Below are 18,224 nucleotides of genomic sequence, written 5' to 3'. Positions count from 1 at the left end.
TGATCTGATAACCACAATAAAGAATAAAAGCGTTTTTGGTCATTTTAGGTATCGTTAAGCCTTTGAAGTAAAATTAAAATTGCAAGAAATGTCGATAGTTTATCGATATGACTTTATCGACATGGCTACAGCAACGTGGGCCTCATTGTTAATCGTACACTAAACAAAAGTGGCAACAGTGACAGCTCGCTGAGACTACGTCTATATATATATTATGTCTATGATGGAGGTCCCGTCTCTTAAAACGTAGTGATTTAATACTCTTTGTGTGGATTGTTGACCACGCGACTGTCCCGGAAACCCACGTGTAAATGCACTATTGTCGTATAACAGGTCTTGAAGAGCTATTTTACAGTCTATTACTCGTTTTGAAGTACTGATGTGATGGAAACGGTAAACCAGTGCCACTGCTGCCTGCAGCGGCCTCCGGCGAAAGATTTGAGGACACCGTACACTCGTCTCGGCATAACGGAAATATACTCGGTCATGATCGAAGAATGCTTTGTAATTAAAGTAAGTAACGACGCAGAATATTTTCATTAAATTGGCGACGCATGACCTAAATACGAGTACGTACGTAACCGATGTAGTATTCGCAAAATACCATTTTGCTAAACTCTACATCGCCACTGCCTGAAATCTGCTGTAACCACAGAGTAAAGACCCTTGCAGCTACTTGTTTATAATTATTTCTTACTTATAGTTCGTTTTTTTTAGCATTAGAAAGAACTTGCAAGAAGGTAAGCGATCTTGATATGTCTTTTAATTGAAAAACGCTTTTTAATAATCAAAAACTATTACTTATGAAAGCAGAAGAATATAAATGATTGTATTCATAATTGTTACATATTTGCCGTCACTTATTTTAAAAATGTGTTTTTCAATTAAAAGACACATCAAGATTGTTTACCTTATTTCTAATGCTAAAAAAAACGAACTGTAGGATCAACTAAAGTAACTAAGCGAAACCGTAAAGCTGTAATACTAACCTATAAAAAATATTTGCCATATATTCGGCAGAATACGAACATGCCAAATACCGAATATTCGGCCCAATAAATAGTAGCCCTACGACGGCCCTTGTACACCCTGTGCCTAAAAAGGGCGATAGATCGGACCCATCGAATTACAGGCCTATTCGCTATTACCTCCCTTCTCTCTAAGGTCATGGAGCGTATAATCAACGCAAAGCTCCTGAGATACCTAGAAGAACACGATCTGATCAGCGACCGCCAATATGGTTTTCGCCACGGTCGCTCGACTGGTGATCTTCTAGTGTATCTCACACACCGCTGGGCTTCGGCCATTGAGAGTCAAGGTGAGGCATTGGCAGTAAGCCTAGATATAGCGAAGGCGTTCGATCGGGTCTGGCATCGGGGTCTCTTGTCGAAGTTACCATCTTATGGATTGCCGCAGGGACTATGCAAATGGATCGCTAGCTGTTTGTCAGGCAGACGCATACGAGCCGTAGTAGACGGAAGCTGCTCCGATAGCATGGACATTAACGCTGGCGTTCCGCAAGGTTCTGTGCTATCCCCTACGCTGTTTTTGCTGCACATCAATGACATGTTGTCTATCGATGACATTCATTGCTATGCAGACGACAGTACTGGGGATGCCTTTTACACAGGCCGTGCCAATATCCCTCGCTCTGTGGTGCTGGAGAGTCGTGAAAAGCTTGTGTCAGACATTGAGAGCACTCTATCCAGAGTTTCGGTGTGGGGCCGGGACAATTTAGTGCGATTCAACCCCACCAAGACACAAGTTTGCGCGTTCACTGCTAAGAAAACCCCATTCACTGTGGTCCCACAGTTCCAAGGCACAGCCCTTACCATGTCAGGGAGTATTGGGATCCTCGGTGTTGACATCTCCAGTGACGTCCAATTCGGCAGCCACCTGGAAGGTAAGGCTGTGCTGGCATCCAAAAAACTCGGTGTGCTCAATAAAGCGAGGCGATACTTTACTCCGGGGCAAAGACTGCTGCTTTATAAATCGCAAGTCAGACCCCATATGGAGTACTGCTGTCACCTTTGGGCAGGAGCACCTGGATGCCAGCTTGGACCCTTCGACTCAGTCCAAAGGCGCGCTGTGCGAATCGTCGATGATCCCAAACTCACAAGCGGTATTGAACTTTTAAGTCTAAGGAGAGACTTTGCCTCCTTGTGTGTGTTCTACCGCTTGTACAATGGGTTGTGCTCTGAGGAACTATTTGACATGATGCCAACGGCCGCTTTCTACAGTGAACGCATATATTTAGTATGGAAACCGCCTTTAGGAACATTACCGTTCAAATTCTCGGGCCAAATTAGCACACATACACAATTACGCCTACATTCAAATAGGACGACGCGTTTACAGAGCCTGTAATCAAAGCTGGTAAACAAAATAAGAGTCATCTTTATTACTCTAATGGTACATAGCTAAGTGTAGATGAAATGCATATAATGTCAATAACTACCAATCAGCGACATTAATCCGCTAATAACCTTCTTGGTGTACGTACTGGCCGCTTAGAGTTCGCGGTTCATATTTGATTAGAATATGACTTGGACAGGGTTAGGTTTATGCCATACAGTGAAGAACCAGTCAAATAATTCACGTATAATAATTTAATGCAGATTAAAAGATAACTAGTTAAAATGTAGTTATGACATGACAGACTAACTCAACATAAGTAAATATATATCATTGTTGTATAAATGTATTCCGCTATAATAAGTATTTTGTATATTTTATTATCTATCTGTATGGCAGTGCGAAGTCACGTTCAGGTATAGTCTGTCCGTTTTTCTAAGATCAAGTACGCCACAGTAAATGTATGGCGAACTTGATCTTAGAAATCGGACTGGCTATACAGTCTGCAAAATTTACATGGGTACAAGAATCGGGTCAATAATATTTGAACAGGCGGAGTCAAAATAAATCCCCACTTTCAGTTCAGAATATTTTATATGTATACAGCCGGTCAAGCAAGTTTGTCAGTAGAAAAAGGTGCAAAATGAAAATTTTGTATGGGACCACAGCCGTTCGCGCGGTGTACTTTCGTTTGGGCCAAATACTTTTCGCCAAATTTCACTTCCCAACAAACTTATCGCAATAGTTTCATTTCCCAAAGGAACCTTTAGCAAAGTGACACTTCGCATATAATTTATTTGGTCAAATAATCATTTGGCATGATTTTACTTTGTCAAATTGTATTAGGACAAAAACTTATTTAGCAAACGTTTTTTACTGTCTAATATTATATTCCAAAAAGATGGTGGGTTCGGTTAGGTTTGAACTGCGATCCTCACAAAACGGAACCGCTATCAGAAAAGTGGGTTAGGTTAAGTTAGAATAGAACTGTGACCCTCACAGAATCGAAATGCTATTAGAAAAGTGGGTTAGGTTAGGTTAGAACTGCGGTCCTTACAGAAACGAAATACTATGTACTAGAAAAAGGTCATCAAAGTGGATTAATTAATTTAATAGAATAACGAGAAGTAAAGAATTTGCATGACATATTAAACTAAAATGTGGCTTAGATATTGGTGGTTATTTACTATTTTTGGGTTACAATGATTACCATACATCGTTATCGCGGGAGCAAATATAAATTTATTAAAGAAGTGGTAAAACAGACTGCCCGTTTAGTAAAAACAGACCTTTCTGCCTACACATTATAAGCCTCCAAGAAGTTCATCATACATAGCACGAAGTTTTTGTTGCATAATGTTCATAAATCTTGCTTTACACTCTGTTAGTAAATAATGACCCGGAATCGACATATCAAATAAATATTCATGATTTATTTTGTACAACATTATTTAATTTTTGTTGATCTTAAGTGATTTTCGTAATATACGACATACATTTTCTCTATGTTTTCTACTCTTAATCTGCGGCGTCGTGCAGTAAATATCCATTTTAATTGGCTAAATGATCTTTCGACTGCTACTGTTGTAATGGGTGCGTTTTTAAAACGACGGAAGTAATCAAATTTAGAACGATATATCGTTGAATCTAGTACTATCTCCTTCTCCGATATCAGTTCACACATTTTTTTCATAACTTCATATCCGGCATTTTTCTGCAAAACCACTTTGAACTTTTTTAAAATCTGTTTTCCATCTTTATTCAAAATTAATTTGGATATATGTTTGTATGTATTTTGTACTATGGTCAAACTTTCACTAAGAGATAGATTTTGGCACTGCAGTTTATTTATAGCATACTTATTACATATACTTTGCTATTATTATACTATTATACTTGCAGATACTTTGCTATGAAATTTACATCTTTTCGAACTTTTGCACTGAGTAAAGATTTTTTTGCTTTGACGATGCACTGTGCGTCTGAATTACGAAATGTGTCTATAACGCTTTTTATTTCATCAAAATACTTGTTGTAGTAAGTGGTAGCCTCGATCCATGTTCCCCAGCGAATAATTGTTGGGTTTGGAGGCAAAGGAATTCCATTAAACATTTCTCTTAATGCTTTTACTCTTTTCGGCGATTTGCGAAATACTTTCTTTACATTTGAAATTAATAGGTTAACTTCTGGAAAAAGAACACGAACTTGATCGGCAACTCTGTTAAGAGCATGGGCTAAACATGTAACATGGACAATGTTCGGAAAAAGTGTTTTCAAATTTCTGCCAGCTTTCAACATATACCCCACACCATCAGTCAATAACAACAACACCTTGTCATGCTTATTGTGACCAGGGCCCCACAAATCATCCAGGGCATTTTTTACAGTATTAGTTATACTGATATTGTTCGTTTCATTTAAACATTTGCTTGACAGCACGTGTGGAGTTCCAACATCATCTTCAAGCATAGCACCTACTATAACGTTAGCGATTTGACGACCTATAGCATCTGTGGTTTCATCAACACTTACATATATATACGCGTCTTTTAATTCGTCTCTAATTATATCCATCTCTTTGTCGTATAATTCATTCACGCAAGTCTGCCTCAGCAAACATTCTGAAGGGACCTGAACAGTTTTTTCAAATTTTCCAGATACACAATCTTCAATGAAATTTTTAAATACAGGGTTCTCTATTTGAGACCACGGTATGTTACAGCTTACTAGAAATTTTGTCAGTTCCAACCTAAAATCTTTTTTGAGAGAAGTGTGTCTTTCAGAGTTAAAATGACGTTTTACGGAAGATTTAGTTTTACAAAAACTAATATTGCACTTCGAGCAAAATAGATTTGTATCGCGAGCCTCTAGCTCAGGATAATCCTGTATAAACAACCCCACAAATTCATCACATGTTATTTTCCTTCGAGGCATTTTAAAGGCAACTTCTATTTGATTATGTTGTTACAAATAAAGATCAGTCAAGATTGACAAATGTCTAAATTGACTGATAAGGTTGCGTACCTAATAGGTAATCTTTTTAAGTACCAATCAAGTCAAGTATGGAGGTAAGATAGCATTGATATTCAATAAAATAATTATACATTTTAAGGTCGTAGGTATAAACGTTTCTCTATACGAATGTCATTTCTGTTTTTGACTGTTTTTTATAATCTTTCAGTATTGTCAAATCGTATTTGCTCCCGCGATAACGATGTATGATGATTACTTTGGTGTTATTTGCTTTAATAGAATAGCAAGATGTAACAAATTTGGTTATCATTTTACATTAAAATGGAGTTTTAATTTTAGTGATCATTTACTACATATTTTTGGCAGTAAGAATGTTTTTTTTGACGTTACATTTTACTATGTATATGTAATGATCAGTTAAATACCAGACAAATAAAATTCTGCAGCCTCCTCTCTATTGGTATGTAAATTATATGCCATGCAATATTTTGGGACATGTAAGTTACGCTTAATGATACATTTGACTAAATAATATTTGGGAAAATGAAACTTGTCTAAGTAATTATTTGCTAAACAATAACTTGCCAAAAAAGACTATTGCTAACTGAAAATTTGCGATAAGTTGTTTTGCCAAACATTTTTTTGGGAAATGATAATTTGGGAAACATAGTTTGGGATGTGATACTTTGGGAAACGTTTTTGGGCCATTCGTTAGTAAACCATTGCATGGCATACAATTTACATAGGTACTAATAGAGAGGAGGCTGCGGAATTTGCTAAAGGTTTCTTTGGGAAATGAAACTATTGCGATAAGTTTGTTGGGAAGTGAAATTTGGCGAAATGTATTTGGCCCAAACGAAAGTACACCATTATAGATATCTTGCCAGGCATCCACTCAATTTCATGTCTCTCTAATTGGACGCTTTTTTCCATAGTTCTCTGCGAATAGCAGAAATGTGGGAATCTGAATGGAAAGTAATGTAAAATGGCAATACCAAATTTGATTATTAATTTGAAATAACTAGGTAGTTTTTTTATAGCTCCATCTCATGAAATAAAAAAGGAAAATACAAATCTGTAAGAAGGAATTTATTTATAATTATATATAAAATACCTAAACCAAACACAAGTTAATAAAATAGTCTACTTCATTTGGCATAACACCATCCCTATTATCCTCGCAATTTAAAAAGTCGTATGTTGTTATGAAAGTCGTATGCAGTTGTTACGTTTTAGCTTAGCACGGTAGTATTGAAAACAAATCGTCATGTTTTTTCCAAATTTTACTGAAGTTATCTGTTTACTACAAGTGAAAAGTGATTCCACTGTCCTTGGTATGAACTAAAATAACTTCTGCACCACTTTACGACACATGAATATATTTTTAATTACAAAAAACGTTGTTTTTATAAATCAATTTAGCCATTTGTCACTGACTGTCATTTCGGTCGCGTACTGAGATTGCCAATCGAGCAGTTTGTAAGTACCGCCTATCGCGGGGTAGTTTGCGTTGGGTCATAATTGAGCGGACAGAATACTTCCATGTATATCATTTCGCTGGCTTTCTATCACCGCACCGCTCGCCGTCGGCAGGGTGTTCATCCTCACACCCTAGAACCTAAATGGTCGCGTACTGTGCGATTTAAGAGGAATTTCCTCCTGCGGACGCTCCGGCTGTGGAATCCCGAGGTTTTCCCGAGGGTCTACAGTATGGGGTTCTTCAAAAAAAGAGTGTACAGGTTTTTAAAAGGTCGGCAACGCGCATGTAACACCTCTGGAGTTGCAGGCGTTCATAGGCTACGGTGACTGCTTACCATCAGGCGGGCCGTATGCTTGTTTGCCACCGATGTGGTATAAAAAAAAAAGTAGCCCTATAACTTTCAAATATTTTTTTATTACATAGAATATGCTTTGAGATGAGTCTTGTGTGCAAAGAGTAGACATTGAAGGATGGTGGGGGTCAGAATGGGGCTGATAGTGTAGGTAGGATCCCATCAAAAACATAAATGTAAAAAAGGAGAGCCAAGTTCAATACAAAAATTATGCTTGGCTGTGGGGTTCGCCGCAAAAAGAATGGAGATTTAAATGAGTGCCAAGTTCTATGCAAAATCCAAATATGTATTTATAGGAACAAAATAACATTATAAACAAGTATTAAACTCTATTTCTTTGCTTTATTGGATACCTATAACAATTGCTGTTATTTAAAAAAAATGCGAGATCTTAAAGCAGGTTAGATTTGACTTGGCCAGTTTTCATTACATCAATCATTTTATAAAGTTATTCAACATATATATTTTGTAATTCTGATAAAAACTGGCCAAGCCAAATCTAACCTACTTTAAGATCTCACATTTTTTTTAAATAACAGCAATTGTTATAGGTATCCAATAAAGCAAAGAAATAGAGTTTAATACTTGTTTATAATGTTATTTTGTTCCTATAAATACATATTTGGATTTTGCATAGAACTTGGCACTCATTTAAATCTCCATTCTTTTTGCGGCGAACCCCACAGCCAAGCATAATTTTTGTATTGAACTTGGCTCTCCTTTTTTACATTTATGTTTTTGATGGGATATCAATACTTTTTGTAAAGAAAACTAGGCAGGTATTGAGATTTAATGTTTTTTCTTGTGTTTCCGCTGCATGTTTTTTACTACTGTTCTTTGTATTAATTATGTGGTGCCACGCGCCGCCAACGACACACCGTGGGCCGGTTGTTTAGCGCGTATTACAGGTTTTTTGTATGGGTACCCCCCCTATTTTTTAACTTTTTTTATTTTTAGATTTTTTCCTACGCTTACAGACAATTACCGAGCTGGATTCCAAATTTCATCCTTCTAGGTCATCTGGAAGTAGGTTAGGTTTAGGTACTATATGCAAGTCACAATAAAAAAGAAATTTGTATGGGAACCCCCCCTATTTATTAACTTTTTTTTGTTTTTAGATTTTTTCCTACGCTTACACACAATAACCGACCTGGATTCCAAATTTCATCCTTGTAGGTCATCTGGAAGTAGGTTAGGTTTAGGTACTTATATGTCAGTCACAATAAAAAATGGTTTTTTTTGTATGGGGACCCCCCCTATTTTATAACTTTTTTTAATTTTTAGATTTTTTCCTACGCTTTCACACAATAACTGAGCTGGATTCCAAATTTCATCCTTCTAGGTCATCTGGAAGTAGGTTAGGTTTAGGTACTATAGGTATGTCAGTCAGTCTTAAAATTTACGACTTTTTGACCTTCATATCTTTATAACCGTTTGAGCTAGCTTCATGAAATTTGGGCTTCTAGATGTCCTTATGGATATAATTAAACACACGTAGTTTTATGTGTTTACGTTAAAGATGTTTTGAGTTATAGAAGGGTCAAAAGTGGCACCAAGTGGTTCGTGTAATATTACACTTGGCGCTGGCTAGCCAGTTCCTTTGCTTGAACTTGGCTTGACACGCTGCCGCGTGTCTAGATAGTATATTAGTAGTGCTTTTTTTAGGGTTCCGTACCCAAAGGGTAAAACGGGACTATATTACTAAGACTTCGCTGTCCGTCCGTCCGTCCGTCTGTCTGTCACCAGGCTGTATCCCACGAACCGTGATAGCTAGACAGTTGAAATTTTCACAGATGATGTATTTCTGTTGCCGCTACAACAACAAATACTAAAAACAGAATAAAATAAAGATTTAAATGGGGCTCCCATACAACAAACGTGATTTTTGACCAAAGTTAAGCAACGTCGGGAGTGGTCAGTCAGTACTTGGATGGGTGACCGTTTTCTTTTTGCTTTTTTTTTCGTTTTTTTTTGCATTATGGTACGGAACCCTTCGTGCGCGAGTCCGACTCGCACTTGCCCGGTTTTTTTAGTTTTCTTTAGTGTCTTTGATGGTTCATGGTTCGGGTTTGTCAAACCATGACAAACTCAAAAAAAAATAGATATCATTGTAGACAACAAACCATTAGTCCATGTTGAAAACTATATATACTTAGGAAAGCAGATTGGTTTCAACAACAAGAACAATGAACTAGAAGTTGACAGAAGAATCAAAAATACATGGAACAAATATTGGTCTCATAAAGAAATATTTAAAATTAGCATGCCAATAACTCTTAAAAAGAAGGCTATGGACACGTGCCACATCCCCAGCTTAACATATGCTTGCCAGACATGGAAATTCACTGAAAAAATAAAAAATAAAAGTATTACTTGCCAGACGGGAATGGAACGAAGCATGTTGAACATAAAAAAAGATACAAAAGATAAGACAAGAGTAAAATAAAAGCAATTGATGCTCTAGAACACGCTAGAAAGCTAAACTGGAGATGGGCTGGACATGTGGCTCGTCGTAAAGACCACAGATGGACAGCCATAGTGACGAAATGGAAAGGCCCAGATGGTAAGCGCCGAAAAGGCAAACCAAACATGGCTGGGAAGAAGACATGAAAAGAATAGCACAAGACCATGAAAAATGGACGTCTTTGGAAGAGGCCTTCACCTAATGGGTTCCTACAAATTAAACTAACAAAATTATATTAACAAACTTTATGTAAAATGAAAGAAAATAAAAGGCTTTTTTTGTCTTAGAATTATTTTTTATCTTTTATGTGCATATGTTTTTGTTTTAGATTTTAAGTTTTGACATGTATTTTAATGTAAATAAAGAATATATTTAGTAAAATTTAAGGATAGTAACAAATATACAACATTTTGCAGCTGACACCAAGCAACAATGGCAAGAGTGGTATCTGCGAGGTGTGTCTGGGGCGGCTGCGGGAGGCGTGCCACTTCAAGATGCAGGTGCAGCACTGCCAGGCCGAGCTGCAGGAGAGGCTAGAGGGAGGACTGAGGGTCAAAGGTAAATATTATGCTTGATATCAAGTTATTTGTAATCACAGTTAGTCCCATTATCATCATTTCAGGATCTGATGATGGCATTATTGACACACACACGCACACACACATACATACACACACAGACACCCACACCCACACACATACGCACGCACACACACATACGAGGGTTTTTATATTTTTATATTTTATGTTTTACCTACGTTTGTATATTGATCTGTTTTATTACTATTTTTTATTTATACCGTTTTGCATGTTTTGTACCTATATAGCTTTTCAGCATCTTTATTGTAACTCTAAGTTAATCAAGTTAATATACCTACTTACTCATATATGTAGCACAATACTGTTAAAATTCTCCAGATAAGGAAGAGCGGTACCACCTGGAACAGGCTTTAAAGCTTATAAGGAGGCTCCAATCACTAGCTTTAAAATGATTATTGCGAAAGTAAATAAACATTTTTTTTTTAATTATGGAGAGATCGAGGGAACACGTCAATATTATAGGCATTAGGCACACCTGTAGTGATCTTCAATCGTGTATTTTTATAGTAATTTATGCATACTCGTATTGTTTGGTGCCAGCAACTCATTCTGTGGCTATTTATCTTATATTTTGTTTCCAACATCAAGGAAATAGGTTGTTATATTATAACTTGTTCAATTTTAGATGAACCTGAAGATGGCGCGTGCAGCCAGCCTTCCGAGCCGTCTCTACGTAAGTATCTAAAGTCGTATTCAGAACTTGGTAGAATATCTTGACAGCAGTTATAAAAAGAAACAAATTTAGTGCTTCTTACAGGCGTGCAGCTTCCATTTTGAGTATTATTTGATATATTTTCAATAGCTCATATGTGAACAATGAAGGCCCGTCTTGATATCGCGCGACGGCCGCGCGAGCAATGTTCGACCGCGGCAAACCTTTATTAAGGCTCTCGAGCCAATTTCGGCACCATCTTGAACGTATGTGCGGCGGCCGCGCGCGGCAGGCGATCCGACGATCGACCACATTATATCACAATAATTAAATATTCGGAACGGAAGTATAGCCAAATAGAAAAATGATGTGTTGCGATAATCAGATAATCAATACATTTACTGTTCCATAGAAACTGTTTAGTGCCGTATAATTTAGTTAAAGTACGACACTTTTCATTATCCATGTATAGGTATGCTGCCGCGCGAGCCAACTGAAATATGTACGCACCCGTCCCAATTAGACGCGAACATTCCTTTGCTGCGCGTCGAAAAACCGACAATGAAAGGTACGTCGCGCGGCGCGTTCGAGCGAGCCAATGATCGAGTTGGCTCGCGAGCCAGCCCGGTATCCATTGGCGCGAGCCAATGTTAGATAGCTTGCCGCGCAATATGGAGACGGGGCTTAACATATCCGGGTTGAAATGTGTGATGGGCAGAGCTCGGCAGGGGTGAGCCATTTTGACGTCACTTATGTCATGTGTAGATATTAATATAGATACACCTTAGAAAGAAATATTAAAATAAAACTTTATTGATTATAATTAAACTAAAATGACAATGCCTTATGTACAAATAAACTTTAATAGTAGCATATGGATGGATATACATATTATTTGAAGAGGTTTACTAAAAAAGCTTGCTATAAAATTCATTTGTTTTAATAGCGACGTAAAGATCGTAGCGGAAAGGCAGTCTAAATAAAATAATTTCTTTAGTTATTAAATTACACCACATATACCATCGAATGACAAGGCATGTCCATGTTGTGCAAACTCTGAAAACAGCTCACCCTCGCCGAGCTCTGGTGATGGGAGCTTGCAAGGAGGAACCCTAGCTCTAAAAGCAATGTCGCGCGTGTGCACGGAGCAGGCGAGCGGGTCAACGAACAATAGTAGCGCCGCTAACTGACGCATGATGTAAGTTGCGTGATAATAACGACGTTATCTGTCTCTTTCCCGGTCTTACTCTGGTCTTGCATATTTCTATTTTCTAGGTTCCTGGTAGACACTTCCTCAGGTATGCGATTCCAACCTGGGACACGAACTAAATCACTTGTAAGCTGCCATTAAATAATAATCAATAATCAAGGAAAGATTATCTGGCATCGTTAAACTACTGCCAAGATGATAATGAGAATAAACAAAAGTGAGATATTTATTTAAGTATCTCGGACATATTGTGACATCTGACCTTAAAGACGATACAGACATTGAGCGCGAACGAAGAGCATTGTCTATTAGAGCTAATATGATCGCCCGTAGGTTCGCTAAATGCTCTAAACAGGTCAAGGTCACTCTTTTCAGAGCGTACTGTACTTCCCTATATACTAGCGGCCTATGGGCGAACTACACAGCTACACGGTACAATGCTCTTCGGGTTCAGTTCAATAACGCTTTCAGGGTACTGATGGGGCTGCCGCGATACTGTAGTGCATCAGGGATGTTTGCCGAGGCGCGGGTTGACTGTTTCTACGCGAGTATGCGCAAGCGATGTACATCCCTGGTGCGCCGGATCCGCGCCAGTACCAACAGTATCCTGAAAATGATCTCGGAACGTGTAGACTGTGTGTATCTCAACCACGGCTGTGCTATACACCTAAACCAAAATGTAAAATACGTACACTGATACCATAACTTGTGAGGCGAACTACCTAAGAAAGCGCAGAAATTGAAATTGATCGAAGTGACATTTAATCAATATTTTGACATTTTTCTATTAATTGACATTATTAACTTTAACTTGTAATTTAAGGCTCTAATATTATTATTTATTATCATTTAATCAAATCGTTATTATTATATCATATTTTGATTTAATTTCATTTCTTTCTCATTTCAATTAATTTATTTATCTCTATAACATGTGTAACAAAATGACATTGTATAGCATATAGAGCATAATACTAACAATAGTTTATAAGTCATAGTCGTAAGTACTAACAAAAATGATCTCAGTTGGTCCTTAAATAAATGATAATTAAATTAAATTAAATTATTACGTACTAGCGATCTATTCTTAGAGCAGACTTCTGCTATTTATTAACCGGCCTAAGGCAATGATGACGTAGCTTGTGTAACGCCATGTCTTAGAATGCTATACCTGGCGCAGGTATTATTGCATCATGGCTCACTCTAATGTGAATATGTCGTTTCAGTGTCTTCAGCCGGCGAGTACGGAGTTATCTCGGCGCCTCTGTCCCTGCGCTGTAGGCAGCAGCTCGCGCTGGCGTGCTCCGTGAGGCTCGAGCGCCTTCGCCACTCCCCGCGTGCGAGCCAGCCGTGTCCCGTGACGTCACACCGTGAGCCGAGCCCCACCAGCAGACTGCAGGACATGACGTCACACCGCGAGCCAAGCGCCGCCAGCAATGTGCAGGACGTGACGTCACACCGCGAGCCGAGCCCCGCCAGCAGTGTGCAGGACGTGACGTCACACCGCGAGCCGAGCCGCGCCAGCAGCGTGCAGGACGTGACGTCACACCGCGAGACGAGCCCCGCCAGCAGTGTGCAGGACGTGACGTCACACCGCGAGCCGAGCCCCGCCAGCAGTGTGCAGGACGTGCCCGCTCACACACCCGCCGAGGAACAAACACACGATACTCGTCCTGCACACACCACACACAGCTCTAGTTTAAACACACATCAATTACACCATTTCGCACCTCAAACAAATAAGAAGACCTACTATTGCGATATGTGTAGTCAGCAGTTTACATCTAAACTTACTTTAATCCGACATATCGGAACACATAAACTGCTGGAACCTTATTCATGCGAAGTTTGTAAAGAAACATTTGCAGATAGATTAATATTGGATAAGCATTTAAGATTTCACTCTGCAGAGAGACCGCACGTGTGTGACGTATGCAACAAGCGATTCGCAACAAGAGCCACTTTAAATCAACATAGAAAAATTCACACTCTAGGGAAACTATACAAATGTAAAGAATGTAACAAGCAATTTACAAGAAAAGATAATTTAGAGACCCACAAAAGACTCCATAGTGACGTGAAACCATACAAATGTAAAGAATGTAACAAGCAACTTACATCAAAAGCTCATTTAAAGATCCACGAAAGAGTCCATACTGGAGAGAAACCATACAAATGCAAAGAATGTAACAAGCAATTTACACAAAAATGGCATTTACAGACCCACGAAAGAGTCCATAGTGGCGTGAAACCATACAAATGTAAAGAATGTAACAAAGAATTCGCACAAAAATATAGTTTAGTTATCCATGAAAGAATCCATAGTGGAATAAAACCATACAAATGTAAAGATTGTAACAAGCGATACACATTAAGAGTTTCTTTAGTTTACCATGAAAAAACCCATAGTGGCGTGAAACCATACAAATGTAAAGAATGTAACAAGCAATTTACACAAAAAGCTCATTTAAAGACCCACGAAAGAGTCCATACTGGAGAGAAACCATACAAATGCAAAGAATGTAACAAGCAATTTACACAAAAAACTAATTTAAAGATCCACGAAAGAGTCCATAGTGGCGTGAAACCATACAAATGTAAAGAATGTAACAAGCAATTCCAAGGAAGAGATGGTTTAAAGTACCACGAAAGAGTCCATAGTGGCGTGAAACCATACAAATGTAAAGAATGTAGCAAAGAATACATACGCAAACATTCTTTAGTTATCCATGAAAGAATCCATAGTGGAATAAAACCATTCAAATGTGAAGAATGTAACAAGCAATTTACACTAAAAGCTCGTTTAAAGATCCACGAAAGAGTCCATACTGGAGAGAAACCATACAAATGCAAAGAATGTAACAAGCAATTTACACAAAAATGCCATTTACAGACCCACGAAAGAGTCCATAGTGGCGTGAAACCATACAAATGTAAAGAATGTAACAAGCAATTCCAAGGAAGATATGGTTTAAAGTACCACGAAAGTGTCCATAGTGGCGTGAAACCATACAAATGTAAAGAATGTAACATACAATTTATACTAAAAAATGCTTTAGTTATCCATGAAAGAATCCATAGTGGAATAAAACCATTCAAATGTATAGAATGCAACAAGCAATTTAGAAGAAAAGATTATTTAAAGATTCACAAAAGAGTCCATAGTGGCGTGAAATGTAATGAACGTAACCAGCAATTAAGTCAAGAAGATAGCTTAGAGACTCATAAAATAAGTCACATCGGAGAGAAGCCGTATAGATGTGAAGAATGTAACAACCAGTTTACATTAAGATCTGAATTAGAGAGACATAAAAAAATACACACCGATGAACAATCATACGAATGCGAAATATGTGAAACACTTTTTTTCGATGAAATAAGTTTAATGAAACATATTGGAACACATATATCCAGGATACCATAACTTTGTTGTTTCGTAAAATGGTTTATAATAGCTCAGTTCAATGTGGTTGTTTCATCGACAGAGACGCAGGTATACATAATGTTTTATTCGGATTCAGTCAACAGAATTTCACTTCACTGCTATTCACTTCACCATATTGCTAGATACATTTTCACAGACAAAATATCGTATAGTCAACCGGGTGAAGCTATGTATAATCTTACCTGTGAACCACATTTGTATATATAACTGTTTATAATATTTCATATCGAATTGAAAAGTAATGGTGTCGAATTGAAGGAGTAAAACGCGGGGGTCTGAGCATACTGGGGGCCGATTTTTGAACACTTGAAAATCGGTGGAAAACAGCGAAATGCTACTTTTTGAAATACGAGTGATAGAAATTGGGAATCGAGTGGTATTGACCAGCTACTAAGTGTAGATGTAGAGATATTTCCACGGCGGCGGCCGGATCACAATGGCGGACGCTTTCTTTTTATGTTCCAAGGATTCTTACAAAGGCTACGAGCCTTGTCCGGCGATGGGACTCCTTTAGTTGATCTACACAATGCCCATAAAGGAACACTCTTGAAGGGCGCAGGCTCTCCGGGACAGTGTTTGTACAGTCAACCAACTTGATGCCCATAGGCCACTATAAAACCTTGTCTCTGTAACTACTATATAAATGGCATACAACACTCAATAAGCACTGGCGTAGAGGATGAACAAGTGTTTCATTATGACATGGTTCTACATGTGGTGACCTAGGAATCAAATTGGCTGACTGTAGGTGTATGTATATATGCGGGGTGACACACGTCATGTCATTTGAGGGTACTTTATATCAAACTAATGTACACAGTTTATATTATTATTAATTATACCGAGAGAAGCGTCAGTCATATTTCATATTACTCATATTGGTATTACTGTGTTATAGTCTTATTTCAGATTAGTTTTACTTTGTAATATAAATATGTTGACTGTATTGCAATAAAAAAAACAATAATTATTAAGTATATGCACGATTATGAACCGTGAAGTAAATTAGTTGACTATCAATTATTTGTTTTATTTTTTTTTACCCAGACGGCAGTAGGCTATATTCATAGGTTTTAAGTATGAATATTGTAGATTGATATCTTAATTTATTTAATCGTATGGCATTATATTTACAGATACAGAGATATCATAAATCTAACTCCAGAGAATTAATCCACTTGATAGCTTCGTCGTTCAGTTTTATCAGGTCTTCCGGGGGGCCTCCAGTATATCGAGTAGATGGGCACTCTTGGAAAATATGTCGGATACTCTGTTCCTCGGCACCACAGTGACAGGCAGGAGACTCCACCCAGCCGCAACGGTACCTATATAGGGCACAGCGACCGTGGCCGGTGCGCAATCTATTGAGGTTACACCATGTCCGCCTCGGCAGTTCAAAGCCATCTATTTTCTTACCCGGGATAATCCCCGATCCAAACTTTCCATCCATTGTCGTAGTCCATAAATGCGTCCACTCCCGGTTAGCGTTGTAGTCTCCTTGTGAAAGAGTTGACGCTATACTGTAGGGGGGGTTCCTGGACTTCAGGCGACTATTTACGGGGTGCGTGAATTCGCTGTGTATCGGTAGGTTTGGGTTTTCCCTAATTTTGCGAGACTCTTTCATAAGCGCATCCTTCCTTCGCAGATCAGGTGGCAGGATCCCACAAAGAACTGGTAGCCAGTGGCATGGGGTAGATCGCAGTGTGCCGGATATGAGTCGCATAGTTTTATTTAGCTCCGTGTCGACTTTGTTGGTGTGAACACTGCCCATCCAGACCGGCGCGCAATACTCAGCTGAGGAATACACCAGCGATAAGGCAGATGTGCGCAGAGTGTTGGCATTTGCACCCCAGGATGTTCCAGTTAATTTGTGAATGATATTGTTGCGCGTTTGCAGTTTGCGTCCAGTACACGTGAGATGTTCTTTGAAGGTCAGCGAGCGGTCAAGGATGACACCGAGGTATTTTGGAGTAGAATTGTGTCGCAGGGTCGAACCGTTGAGAGAAACTTTGAGCTCGCGGTTTGCTAGTTGGTTGTGTAGGTGGAAACAACATGTTTCGGTCTTATTTGTGCTAGGAGTGAGGCGCCATGCCTTGAAATACCTTGCTAGTGTAACCATGTCCTGCGTTAATGTCTGCTCCAGGTTATTAAAAGACTTATGCTGCATGACAAGGCAAATATCGTCGGCGTATATAAATTTGCGAGCCAGGGTGGGAGGCAGGTCGTGGATGTACAGATTGAATAAGGTAGGGGCTAGTACAGAGCCCTGCGGCAGCCCATTGTTCAGCTTCTTCACGTTGCTGACCTTAGAACCCAAGTGAATGCGAAACCGTCGTTGAGAAAGCATGCTTGATATAAGTTGAACGATTTCCAAGTTGGGAACTGCCACTAAAAGTTTGTAGAGCAGCCCCTCTCTCCATACCGTATCGTACGCTGCCGTTAGGTCGATGAAAACTGCCCCAGATTTGAGTCCATTTTGGTATCCCGTCTCTATGTGAGTGGTTAATGCTAGGACTTGATCTGTACAGCTGCGGCCGCATCTGAAACCCGCTTGCTCCACTGGAATAAGTTTGTCTATGAGCGGCGCTATTCGTTTCAGCAGGACTCTTTCCAGAAGTTTATAAACATTACTCAGTAGAGCTATAGGGCGATAGTTAGAGGGATCATCATCATTCTTTCCTGGCTTTAGTAGAG

At 38.8% G+C, this 18,224-nt stretch overlaps 2 protein-coding genes across 2 annotated transcripts; both read left to right on the top strand.

Moving 5' to 3' along the window:
• Window positions 1-276: 276 nt before the first annotated feature.
• LOC134676674 (uncharacterized) lies at window positions 277-13,395 on the top strand. The gene is made up of 5 exons (XM_063535074.1): window positions 277-513; window positions 10,041-10,182; window positions 10,849-10,896; window positions 11,348-11,502; window positions 13,312-13,395. Exons 1-5 carry the CDS (start codon window positions 385-387, stop codon window positions 13,393-13,395), a joined length of 558 nt encoding a protein of 185 aa, XP_063391144.1. The 5' UTR covers window positions 277-384.
• A 348-nt stretch (window positions 13,396-13,743) lies between these two features.
• Window positions 13,744-16,550, top strand: LOC134676488 (zinc finger protein OZF-like). Its single transcript, XM_063534872.1, has one exon. The coding sequence runs from the start codon at window positions 13,848-13,850 to the stop codon at window positions 15,507-15,509; it is 1,662 nt and encodes a 553-aa protein (XP_063390942.1). The 5' UTR covers window positions 13,744-13,847; the 3' UTR covers window positions 15,510-16,550.
• Window positions 16,551-18,224: the final 1,674 nt, after the last annotated feature.

This window comes from Cydia fagiglandana, chromosome 24 (assembly GCF_963556715.1).
Source record: "Cydia fagiglandana chromosome 24, ilCydFagi1.1, whole genome shotgun sequence".
In the NCBI taxonomy this organism is placed as follows: domain Eukaryota; kingdom Metazoa; phylum Arthropoda; class Insecta; order Lepidoptera; family Tortricidae; genus Cydia; species Cydia fagiglandana.
This window is presented reverse-complemented; position numbering and strand designations above follow the sequence as displayed.